The sequence below is a fragment of the Lactuca virosa genome, chromosome 5 (assembly GCF_052849685.1).
Source record: "Lactuca virosa cultivar CGN04683 chromosome 5, Lactuca_virosa_CGN04683_v6, whole genome shotgun sequence".
NCBI classification, from domain to species: domain Eukaryota; kingdom Viridiplantae; phylum Streptophyta; class Magnoliopsida; order Asterales; family Asteraceae; genus Lactuca; species Lactuca virosa.
In genome coordinates this window covers 320,349,269-320,361,702 of record NC_136430.1, presented here as the reverse complement: position 1 = coordinate 320,361,702, position 12,434 = coordinate 320,349,269, and the positions used below count along the sequence as shown (strand labels likewise).

General features: G+C 35.2%; 1 protein-coding gene across 1 annotated transcript; it reads left to right on the top strand.

Annotated features, from left to right (window-relative positions):
* The first annotated feature begins 4,497 nt into the window (after window positions 1–4,497).
* LOC145115614 (uncharacterized) lies at window positions 4,498–7,138 on the top strand. Its single transcript, XM_079051951.1, has 6 exons — window positions 4,498–4,628; window positions 4,721–4,983; window positions 5,094–6,122; window positions 6,199–6,278; window positions 6,358–6,622; window positions 6,729–7,138. Exons 3-6 carry the CDS (start codon window positions 5,372–5,374, stop codon window positions 6,980–6,982), a joined length of 1,350 nt encoding a protein of 449 aa, XP_078908077.1. The 5' UTR covers window positions 4,498–4,628; window positions 4,721–4,983; window positions 5,094–5,371; the 3' UTR covers window positions 6,983–7,138.
* The last annotated feature ends 5,296 nt before the right edge of the window (window positions 7,139–12,434 follow it).

Genomic DNA, 12,434 nt, shown 5'->3' with positions numbered 1-12,434 from the left:
AACATACAAGCATGCATAACGGCCGCTCTTCGGGCCTTCGGCCCGACTGGACCGCCTCACAGGCCTTCAGTCTATCCGGGCTGGCATATTAGGGTTTGTTGGCCTACCGCCTCAACCCAACCGCTCCTTCCGAGCATCCGTGCCTTCGGCTTACAGCCGGCCCGCACCGGGTATCTTGGCATACAACACAAAGCAGGACCACCTCAACCCACCACTACCATATGTCGACATATAAACAATCAAAGATCAAGTAGGCATATAATACAGGCAAACATCAATCATACAACTCAGAATATACAGTCCCGCTACCAGCTAACCACCATGAAATGCGTAACCATAAGTAACTAGAAGTGGGATAGCCACCCGAACAGATGATCCTAATATAGAGCCACAATCAAACAAGGAATAGGCAATAAAGCCTAGATCAAGAGTTCTCATGCTATCCTACATGACCACAGACAGTCCCTAGGGCACTCCACTAGATGATAACCAACAAGTACATATAACATACAACTCTAGAGATCACTACAACAAAGCAACATACTCGATACTAGGATACAGATCTAACGGATCACCATAACATAGCAACATACTTGACGCCAGGATACAGATCTAACAGATCACTATAGCATAACAATATACTAAATATCAACAATCCAAGGAATGCATGTCCGTATATACTCAGAGGTGAGATAGACACTCGGATAGGTGATCCTACTCTAGAATCACAACCAAACAAGGAACGTGTAAAAGAGCCTAGATCAAGAGTCCTCATTCTATCCTACATGACTATATACAGTCCCTAAGGCATCCCTCTACTAACAGATAACCAAAACTAGTGGGTCGGCATTGGTGCCTTCGACCCAAGGGTATAGTGAGGCGAAACTCACCTTAAATGAAGGAACACGAGAACACTGTGATACGCTCCCTGCTACACTGCTTGCTCCTGCGGATCCACTAACATCAGAACCATGTAAAATCTTAATCACCAATCAAAACCCTCAAGTTTGACCTAAAGTCAAACTTGGTAAAAAAGTCAACGGTCAACGGAGTCAAAAAAAGTCAAAGTCCAAGGCTGGTTGAGTATGCCCTGCGTACTCAACTTACGCCTCGCGTACATGGGAAGGCTTAGTACGCCTAGCGTACGAAAATTAAGCCCAACGTACTCGAGTTGGTTCCATGCTTTCCATTAAGCACTTAATCCCTTAAGGATTTTTCACCCAAACTCAGATCTAGCCTCAAAACATTGTCTTAAGTCATAAAGTTTCCACCTTTATGACTTTCCATGGCTAGGGAAGGTCCAAAATCTAAAACCCGAACTTATTAATCCATTAAGACATCACAACTCTTGCATGGAAGATATAGAAGGGCCAAGATCACATTTTTATTGTTCCTAATAGCTCCATAATGGATAAAGTTTCCAACTTTATCCATTAGAATGGTCCCAGCAAACAAGATCTAGTTTTTAAGTCATAAAGGGACCAAAAGTGCATCTTTTTCAACTTCATCCATTAAGTCCAAGTCTCCAACCTTCATATTGAGTCAATATGATGTTTAGATGGATAAAGTTTCCAACTTTATCCATAACAAGGTCACAAACTTCCAAGATCTAAACTTTATGCACTTAAAGTGACCAAAAGCTCATAACACCCAAAAGTAGCTAGATCTAACAATTTCATCATCAAGATTCAAACTTTATACCTCCAGAAGAAATATCAAGGTGAACAAGGTCTGGATCTACAAGCTCCAATGCAACCAACGCTTCTTCAATGAGTTCATTCTTCTCCAAGGTGCACCAAGAACACTCCAAAGCACTTAAAAACACCTTCTTTTGCTTACAAGGCTCAAACTAGGGTTAGGGTTTCAAGAGAGGATGTTGGAGAGGTGGAGATTGAGAATGGAGTGGGTTTGGGGAAGTTAAGGAGCTTAAATAGGGCTCAAACCACGAAAATAGGGTTTGGGCATTGATCGCGTACGCCCAGCGTACTCCTGGTACACCTAACGTACTCCCGGTACGCCCAACGTACTAGGGAGGCCCTAATACGCCCATCGTAAGCGGCTAACCCAAAAATCGCCATAACTTCAAACGGTCGTAACTTCTTCATTCCAACTCCGTTTTCAACATTCTTTATATCCACGGAAAGGTGTTGAAGAGCTCTATAATATTATCTAAATATATTGGACTAAAAACTTCTCGAACAAAAATCCATATTTCATCCAAGAACCCGGCCTATGACTTTTTCCTTTTTACCCTTCGACCCAAAACACAATTCAAGGGTTGGATCTCTCAACCATCATTACCTCCTTCCACAAGGTCTAATATTTACCTCCTTAAGGCCCAAAGCTTTTAACAATCGACTTCCGGCCCACGGCCCTGAAATAAGAAATGACGGGAAACAGGATGTTACATTGGTAGTTTTGGTATTGCTGATAGTTTGGATTTTGAAAATCTGGAGAAAAAATGGAATATCTTGACTTGAACCGTTTTGTGTGGATTTGCGTCTTTGGCTGGAACCGGTTTGTTTAGCTTTGCCTCGGGAATTGATTGAAGGTAACTGAAAAAATTGAACGAATTATAAAATTTTCAGAGAAAACACACTACAAATGAGTGAATTGTGCATTCATTTTTATAAACTTATAAAACAAAAAAAAACTACATAAATAAATAAAGTCGTATGGGTATGGTCAAAGGTCAAATGCATTCAAACTAATTCAAAATAAAGTCGGTAGAAGAATCAATTCTCTGTCCATGCAATCAATTGTCTATTGCAAAGTCACATGCATGCATTACAATACATTCATTACTCACGGGTTCACCAACCCGTTTGAAAGCATTAAACCCATGAAACTGCTGAACCTGCCAATGCTAGGTACTGGTACCGCCTCATCCCGTTTTTGAAACCGTCGTCGACTCCTAGAGGCCTAATAAGTAATAACTTTCAAAAATTATATTTGAAGGATCAAATAGTTTTCAAGGAAAATGTTCTACACAATTTATTAACTATCCATGTAATCCGATTGGATCTACAACAATCCCTAATCACAAACTCCCCAACATCTATCTATTTGTTTCGATAAAACCAAAGTTTGCATAATGTCCTTTAAGTTGTTCCATTGAGTTTCCTCCACCCGTAGAAGTCTTGGAAGCCAACCAAGCCAAAGTTTCCTGAAATTTTGCCCTTGAATTAGGTACTCGGATTGTTTGTAGTTAACTAATTAGTTTGCTTATTAGTTTTTAAATGTTGTTTAAAAAAACACACTACATAAATGATTCAAGTCATATTCTATTTTTTTTAAACAACAAACAATTAAGTGGAAGCTTAATCGTAAGACTTCAGCGAGCAGGGGTTCGAGCTCCTTTACAGGGCAAACACACTCCCCATAGAGGTTTCCATGGAAAATTTTCCCACATGTGACACTTTTTGAGGACTACAAGGATCGAACCTATCACCTCCACCCCACATGAGTATTAAACCCGGTGCATCCACCCAGCTATGTTGAACTTTCTTTTCAGCCATATTCTATTGAATCGAAGAAAAAGTCATAACAATCCAAAACTATAGAGGAGTTAGTATGTAATATTACTACTAGAATTGGTAAGTATAAAAGTTACAAAAGTACTTTTTTCACAACAAAGATTGTTATAATACTTTTTGATGGAGAAAAAGTATCTATAAATTCAAAGGGGGCATCGGTCCCTCATATTCCCGTCGTTGTGAAAAGGGAGGCATCGGTCCCTCATATTCTCGTCGTTGTGACAGTTATATAACCATAAGCGTCACAACTCTAACAATATTTACCAACTTTTATCACATTATTAATCTTACGTACTTTTAAATATACGTATCCTTGTTTGCCCACTAACTTGAATGATTCTTCATGACGTGTGTAAAGCTTTTTTTGCTCATTGTGAGTGACCCTTTGTGATGGTTTATTGACACTTAAAAAGGCAAATGTATTTTAAAATAAAATACTGTAATAACATTAAATGTACTAACTTGTAAACTTGAGCAAATGGGAACTCTACTATATCACATGATTCGAAAAACATATTATTTTAAACAACAAAAGAGAATGTCATCACCCGAAAGAAAAACATGTGACATACGGCCAAAAGTATAACAAATCAGGAGATGTTGAACATGGAGATAGCCATGAGTTGTTGGTGTATTTATTTTCAAATCTTCAAATGAGAAGAGAAGTCTCTAAAGTCAATATTGTCATGACAATTACTTCTCCCACCGCAAAACAAGTACAATGTTACAATAAGGAAAAGACGGATAGTAAATTGTGAGATCTTGCATTTATTCCAAAAAAAAAAAATTACGACTTTGTTCCAACTTGGTATAAGAAGTCAACTTACGAAAAGTCATAATATCATATTATAATATTAAATCTAAATTATTGTCATTTTCTTGAATTAGAATATTATATTGAAATCATCTTCATTTATACAATTATCTAAAAGTCGAATACTAAAATCACGAAGTCTCCTTCTCACAACATATTCATGCCCTTGCACCATGACGCTCGGCTTTTGCAAGGCTTCAAGTGCGGCGTAAATGGACCGACTTCCAACAACCTTTGTACCAACATAAATAGGAAGTGGAGTTTAAAGATGCACTTATGTTAATATTTTAATATCTTCTTTAAAAGTTTTCGATTTTATTGATTTATGTTAATTAGTGCCCAATAATGTGTCATTTATTAAATTTAACAGAAATGAGAATAATCGGCGAATTCTATCAGCTGCTAACCATTTAAGGATATATCTCAAGTTCACGACTGTAAATTTGGGTGACGAACCTTCGAGGAAACTGCTCTCCCGATTTGACAAAAGCGTTTTCAAGAAATCGAGTATTGCAATTTGCAAATAATTTCTATTATATATCATCACTTTAAACGTTTTTCCCATCATACCCATGATCTAAACGTTGAATTGATTATTTCAACGTTTAGAAAGAAATCGCCGGCTTCAATAAGGTGAAGTTTTTCTTGATGGATTTCTTTTAATTTCTATATCTTTTTTTTTTCGTTTTCGGTTGCTCAATGGATCTTAACCCAGTTCTAATAATTCAATTGCTCACGCACAGGGATCAACGGAAAACTCTGTTTTTCAATCTTCAATTGGACGATTTCTTGTTGGGTTTGATTGGGTCAATGCAGTTTTCAGGAGTTTGTCATGATTATTGATCGTTAGGGTTTAATTTTGTTCGTCCCCAAATTCATGCATCTGTTCATTGGATTATCATGATCTTCGAATTCGAGTGAAATTACAGCTGGGTCTTTTTCTTTTAGCTAGATTCTTTCTGCTCATATTGATTTCTGTTTTATGCAAGAATCAAGATAGTTGGATAAAACTGTGATACAAATGGGTAAAGGAGAGCTAGGCATAGACACCGAGATAGATGAAATTGAGGGCGAATCGTCTTCACGTGTTCGTATCGATGAAGTGCGCCCCTTTCGAACACGTTACCCTGGTTTAGTTAGATTGAAAGCCTACATATTCGATGGATTAGGGGATTACTACAATAAAGAATGGGATCTCTTAGAGGGTAATGACAAAGAATTTTGTTGGTATCATGTTGAAATCCCCAAAGGGAATCAAAAACTTTCGCAATCTGCTCAATATCTTATTGATGTTCTTTGTCCTCCATTAAAACTACAAGACATTCTTTCTTTAATTAGCAATGGACCATATTGTGGGCATGTCGATGGAGCTCTTGTATTTAGGGTTAATTCACCTGGTCCACCTTCTAGCAAGTTTACATTTAGATTAGCTGCTAGGGTTACTGAGAATTCTGTGATTACAGTGTCATTAGGGCGAGTGCCTAGATTAGGGTTTTCTCCTGTGGGCCAGTCTCTTTTATCTGAAATCCCAAGTGTAGAGAGTCCAAGTGCTAAACATAGTGGGTCATCGGAAAATGATGGTTTTGTGATCAAAGAACATGTTCTTGAGTTCTTGTTGACAATGAATCATTCTGAGGAGGCAGACAATCCTGTTCCTAAATCGGTTTCCAATTTGGTTGTTCATATTGTTGATACTCATGTGGATCACCTTGAGGATGTTGTTACTAAACTTGAGATCGAGCTTGATTCTGTAGAAGTTGATTTGGATAAAGGTAAAGTTTACATTTTTATGATCAATGAAGTGAAAGATTGGATAATTGCATAGTTTGACTTTAGATTGACTTTCAGGTGGTTTTTACTTGAAGAAACAATTGTTGGATGATAGAAGATTCCCTAAAATGCATCTAGACTTACAACGCCTCTTGCAGGTAACTAATCATTGTGGCCTTCTTTCTGTATTTACTCTCTTGTTTGTGCAAAAGACGGAAATACCCTTGGATAATGTAGGTGATTACACATGGAGAACAAGTGTTTCCAAGAGTGAAGGAAAAATGTTCTGCAAAAGATTGGTTTGCTAATGAAGACATCAATTCCCTTGAAGAGTTAATCAGACGATTGAAAAGATTAAAAGATAATGTTGGTTTTATCTCCAATCGTGTGACAGCTGTACAGGCTGGACTTGACAGTTGGCAGGCAGAGCAAATCAACCGAAAACTCTACTATCTCTCATTCCTCTCCATCATATTCCTTCCTCTATCCATCATCACAGGAGGTTAGATTCTACTACACTTTGACAATTTTAAGTCAAATCAACACATTTTGGACCTTAAGGTTAATGATGTTAATAATAATAATAATAATTAATGATGATGTGGCAGTTTTTGGGATGAATGTGGGAGGGGTGCCATGGACAGGACAAAGAGATCCAAAGATAGCAGATGGATTCAGAAACGTGATGTTGGTTTGTGTGGCAACTTTAGCTCTTGTGTTGTTATCCTTCTTGTTTCCTTTTCTTTATAGCCGAATAACTGCTTGGAGAAAACAAAGAGCTTTGAAAAGAAGCTGGTCACTTAACAAAAGGTCTTTCCTCAGAAGAACTGGTGGAGAAAGAGGAGGTTACCTTCGCCTCTGAGAGTATGTTAGCTCTTTGTATATCACGTTTTTCTGAATCACATGTATAATCCAATAGTAATACTTTTCCATGGTTTTTACTTGGTTTAATCTTGTGAATAGTTGGTGCATAACAAGTTGGGATTTTTTGTGCATATGAATCATTTTAAAATGCGTTTATGAGGGTGTGATTGTTGGCTAGTTGACTGCATATCGTTTTTGTATATGGATGTTTGCACCCTAGGTGTGGTAAAAGATACGAAGTTCTTCAACTAATTACGATTTGGAGTCATTTGTGAAGTAGAATGCAAAATATTAAATAACAAATCATGACGTGTGACATAAATTAAAAAGAAATATTGATTTTTTAAAAAGCTATTTATCTTGATGATATTTTAGACAAAAAAAATTGGCATGTTTTATTTTAATTTATAAGGAAAGAAGAATATATATGTTTGTATAGTGTTGGGCCATCCGCACTTCAGTTTATTCTTATTTGTATGAATCCGAATTTTGGCCAACCAAAAAGGATTACAAAAGAAAGATGGAAGTAGCAGATGAGAATGTTGAGGTGGATATAGACATGTGACAATAACTTTATTGGATAGGAATCCAAATGAGGATATAAGAAACTCTTTGGGAGTGATGGTTGAGGTAATATGAACATGTCCTTAAGAGGCTACCATCAGAGGAGACGATAATGAAGATAGGGTCAATAATCCTCAAATGAAATGGGAGGATAGTGTCAGGCTCAGGCCGGTCCAAAGATTTTTCATGCCCGACATGAAACGATATAATAATGCCCCATTTTTTTTGTCTGTTGAAATACAACTGACCAATATAGAACATAAATTTCAAAATCAACAATCTAACAACTTTTTAACTTAAAAAACTCATCATACAAACCAAATGTTTCAAAATCCCTATGTAAACATGTCTTCATGCATTTCGTAAAGCCAAAAATATTAATTAAACTTAAGAGAATCCAACCCAACCAACCCAAAATTGTAATAAACTTTTTGTGACAATCCAAAAATAGCAACTAACAAATGATTAAATAGTAAATATGGTCATGTACACACTAAAGTTATGTACATAAGCCCAGAGATTTCACAAAACTAGAACCACATATATAAAACAGATTATACCAGAAACCCCACTTAGTATCTAATTTTCATAGATTACTAAACAATAATTACTCAGAAAAAGCTAAAACAAGATATAAACTAACAAGACAAATATTACATACCCTTTCTTCTTTAAACTCCCTTCAATTATTAATCCTAAAATGTGATAAAAACAGTTAAAAAAAACAAACGATTGTGGTCGAATACCACTAAACATACTACCAAAAAAACACATATATATAAGACTACAAAACAGTAAACAATAATTTTATAAACTAAAACCAAACAAAGTTAAGACGGCAACAAATAAACAATGAAAGTTGAAATCTTTAAACAATAAAAACAGCACACAATATGTATTTGAAAAACAACAAAGGATAATTACCACAAAGTTTGACGTTTTATGTAATTGAAAAACTAGATTTATTATCCTTTACAGGTTTTCTTCTAATTTTAACCGAAAAGTCAAAAAGCTTTTCGGTTCATTTGTTGGCTATTTTGAAGAATCTGCACTACTGAGAAGTGAGAAGTAAATAAAAACCAATGAACGATAATGAAAGAAGCTTGAAGGCAGTTACGTTGGTGACTAAGAACAAATGAAAACCATCTAGGCACTGATTTCGAAGAAGAAAATGAGGTTGAGAGAACGAGATCTGAAGATATATCGACTTTGAGAATATAGGAAACATAGTTTTTTTTTAAGAATTGAGATCACCAACAACTCATTTGAATCAATGTTACTGTTAGACCTCGTCTCCTTGTCTTCCCCTATACCCCATCTTCTTCAACGCCTCGACTTCTTCAGTGGCGTGTTAACTTTGGGAGAAACATGCCAAATTGTGATTTGCGCCTTCAGGTGTCGGACTCGATGCCCTCCTTTTTAGTTGGACTCATGGACTGAACCATTTTATGGATAAAAGGTTTGCCCTAAATGACATAATACCCATAATAGCTTCTTACAATCTGATGCCCCCTATTAGTTTGCTGCCCTGGGCCATGGCCCAGCTCGCCCTGGGCTTGGTCCGGCCCAGGCTTGACATGGATGAATTTTCTCTTTAAAGGACATGACCTCATATAGGAGGGTGTGGAGGCTAAATATCAAGGTAGATAGGTAGCCTCGCTCCCATGTATGTTTTGTTTCATGATTTATAATTTGAATTATATCTTGTGTTCATATCTTTGTATCATGGTTTATCCGTCTATTATTTTACTGCTTGCAATTTACGTACTTCCTATTGTTTGCCTCTTTTGCATGTTCTCGGAATGGGAGGCCCTAGTTAGATTTTCTTTTATCTTTATGTTGTTATGCTCACTTTGATGTACTTGCTATGTTTGCTTCTTTTATAGGTTGTTAGTTACTCATGTTGGAGGGCATCTATATGACGCAATTGTTTTACACTTACGGAGGCACACATGTCTACATCTACCTCCCCTCCACCCCATATTAATGGGATTTTCGGGGTTTGTTGTTGTTGTAATGTGTAGTTCAAGTATTTTTTTTTTCAACGAGTTATCCTGTGAAAATATTTGTTGAACGTAAATATAGGGTGCAAAAAGTTTCAAGCAAAGTCTAAATTATATGTTTGTTAACTATCCAAACAGTTACATTTGATCTACGACAACCCTGATCTTGAAATTTCTCAAACAATCTTGGAAAATATTTTGTCATTTCGTGATCATGCCAAATACGGAATATATGAAAGATATGACCTCTAAGTTTGGCAAATTGGAAAAATTCGATGACACTGATTTTTCATAGATACAAAAAGAATATGTTTTTCCTTTGATACTCTAAAAATTTTGTATGTTTTTAGCACCCTAATTCAACAAAAAAAAAATTAGAGGTTGAAACCTTGGAACAAATTTGCAAAAGGAGCAAGTAAGAGAATGAAAATTACATATGTCGGGGACATATTTTGAATAAGATGCATGATGTCCTTTTTTATGTTTATAAAAACATAGTCTTTAGAAGACTGACGGGATCAATTAGAAACAAAATATATGACATAAGATGCTTCAACAAATACATATAAGTAATTTTGTAAATTATAAAATGGTTGATTCTCGACCAATGAAGGAGGAGTACAACTAGTTGAGAATTTTTGGACAATTTTCCCAATACGCCATGAATATGGATGTATCCATCTTCATATTGAGTTATTATCAACAAGTCACCTCCTTCGTGGAAAGATTTTAAATGCATGTTGAAGAATAAGAAATAAGAAGTGTATTAGGTTTAATTGGGCAGTCATTTGGGTATAGAAAAGTTTTTTTTTATGTTCATGAAAATGCAACTCCCAACGATAATGCATTTGAACATGTGAACATGACCGAGGACAAAAGTAATTCTAACAATGATAAAGGAAAGAACAAGAAGGGTAAATTTGGACATCACGATGGTCTAAACAAGAAACCAGAAATATGGTTTGTTGGAGATGTCATAAGGTTTGTCATGAGCATAACGATTATCATGCGAGATTAAACGAAAGTCCTTTTTAGGTTGCCCTCATAACTAAAACTTTGTTAGAATGATATTTGTAGAGAGAGGATAAATTTATTAGTTTATTATATGATTAATAAATTATAATAAATGATTTGTTAATATATTATATGATTAATATATTAATTGGAAATATATAGTTGATTTGTTAATTTATTATGTGATTAATAATTTAATATGAGATCAATAGTTATATAATTGATTTGTTAATTTATATGATTAATAAATTAATAAGAAATCAATAAGAATTAATTAATTATTAATCAGAATTAATCTCGAATTAATTTGGGATTAACTGAAATTAATTAAAGGTCCAACGGTTGAATTGTACTTGTTCTTAATTGAGCAAGGAATGAAAATTCTAGAACCCTAATAGCGGTGGATGTTTTTAGGAAGGATTGTAAGGTTTCTAGAATATTCCTAAAGCTGATAAGGATACCATATTTGAATAGATTAAATCTGAAGACTTTTTTTATTTCAAATATACGATTTTCCTTATGTCATTCACACTATAAATAGGACCCTAAGGCTTGTAATTTCCGTTCACCACATTCCCAAGAAGATACTTTGGCCAAAAATTACTTCCTCCTCTCTCATCTCTTGTCTTCTAGTTCTAAGGTTTGGGTGTGAGCCATTATATGCATCATCCTTTTGGTGCTGAGCTTTCCAAGACCAACAACTACAAAGGATTGAAGTGATTTGTTTACTACAACAAATCAATGGTATGTAACCCTAACTTGGCAATTTCGATTACATTAGGGTTCATGTTAGGTTTTGTTGTTTATTGTATGTTACCTTCAAAGTGTATTGACATACATTCTTATAGATTGCATGTGCCCTTTTGTGACATTCCCTTATTTTCATAATTGATTAAAACTTTTTCTTTACACTTTAAGTTGTGTTGTGGAAAATCCTAGTTTAAAACAATTGAGATAACATAAGTTATTTTATTTTATTAAAATACCATGGATGTCACCATTAATATCCCAACATAGGTTGCAGTGTAAAAATAAAAAGGTCATGAATTACTATTAGAGGAACATCTCTTATTTCACTTGGCTGACTAACTAGTTTCTAGCAGTCTTAGTTCCGCTACCTGTGATGCATATAAATTGAGTTATTGTCCTTTGTGTTGGATCTGAATAGTCCTATCAACATGTACTATATCCATTAGTCCTTCACTTACCTCACATAAACATGTGAACAATGAATTAGTCATAATTTTCCAATGAACAAGATGTTGATGCATCACACAATTCGCATTGCATGACTCCAAGTTTTTGTCCGATTTGAAACTTCGTGATGAGAATTCTTTTCACTTGGTTAATTATGACAATACCATAAGGGATATCATAAGAATCAAATCTATAATTAATATTGCTAATATTAGAAATGTAACCAACACTTTCATAAATGCCATTGCAAGGAAATATAAAATAAGGCAACCAGATAAACCAAAATCTCACTTTTATTGAAAATAAACGAAAAGTTGAAATTTGTCCTTACAACGCATAAAATGAAAACTATGTTTCTAGACATCTCCGAAGAGTAATAGCAATCTATTAAATTATCCCATTCCTTAGTAGTAGCTCAAAATTCTGATCTTCGAACCATGTGACCAAAGTCTATTTCTTACGATCAGATTTTGCTCACCTTGATCAAGCTTCCTTCTTTCTCTTAGCTCCTTTAATACCATAAAAATATGATCATCACATCATGTATTACAATTCTATGAATAGGAACTTATAAAACGATGGAGTTAGATAATGGTTGTACCTGAAGTAGAGTCATTTGAATTGACTTTACTATCTCTGAGATCTTTCACGTACTTTGGGTAGCTTCACAAC

Bases quoted from the DNA above. Each gene is read 5' to 3' on its own strand.
- LOC145115614 (XM_079051951.1), top strand. From the start codon at position 5,372: ATGGGTAAAGGAGAGCTAGGCATAGACACCGAGATAGATGAAATTGAG. The intron at 6,123-6,198 runs GTAAAGTTTACA...ATTGACTTTCAG, and splicing joins AGAAGTTGATTTGGATAAAG to GTGGTTTTTACTTGAAGAAA. The intron at 6,279-6,357 runs GTAACTAATCAT...TGGATAATGTAG, and splicing joins ACTTACAACGCCTCTTGCAG to GTGATTACACATGGAGAACA.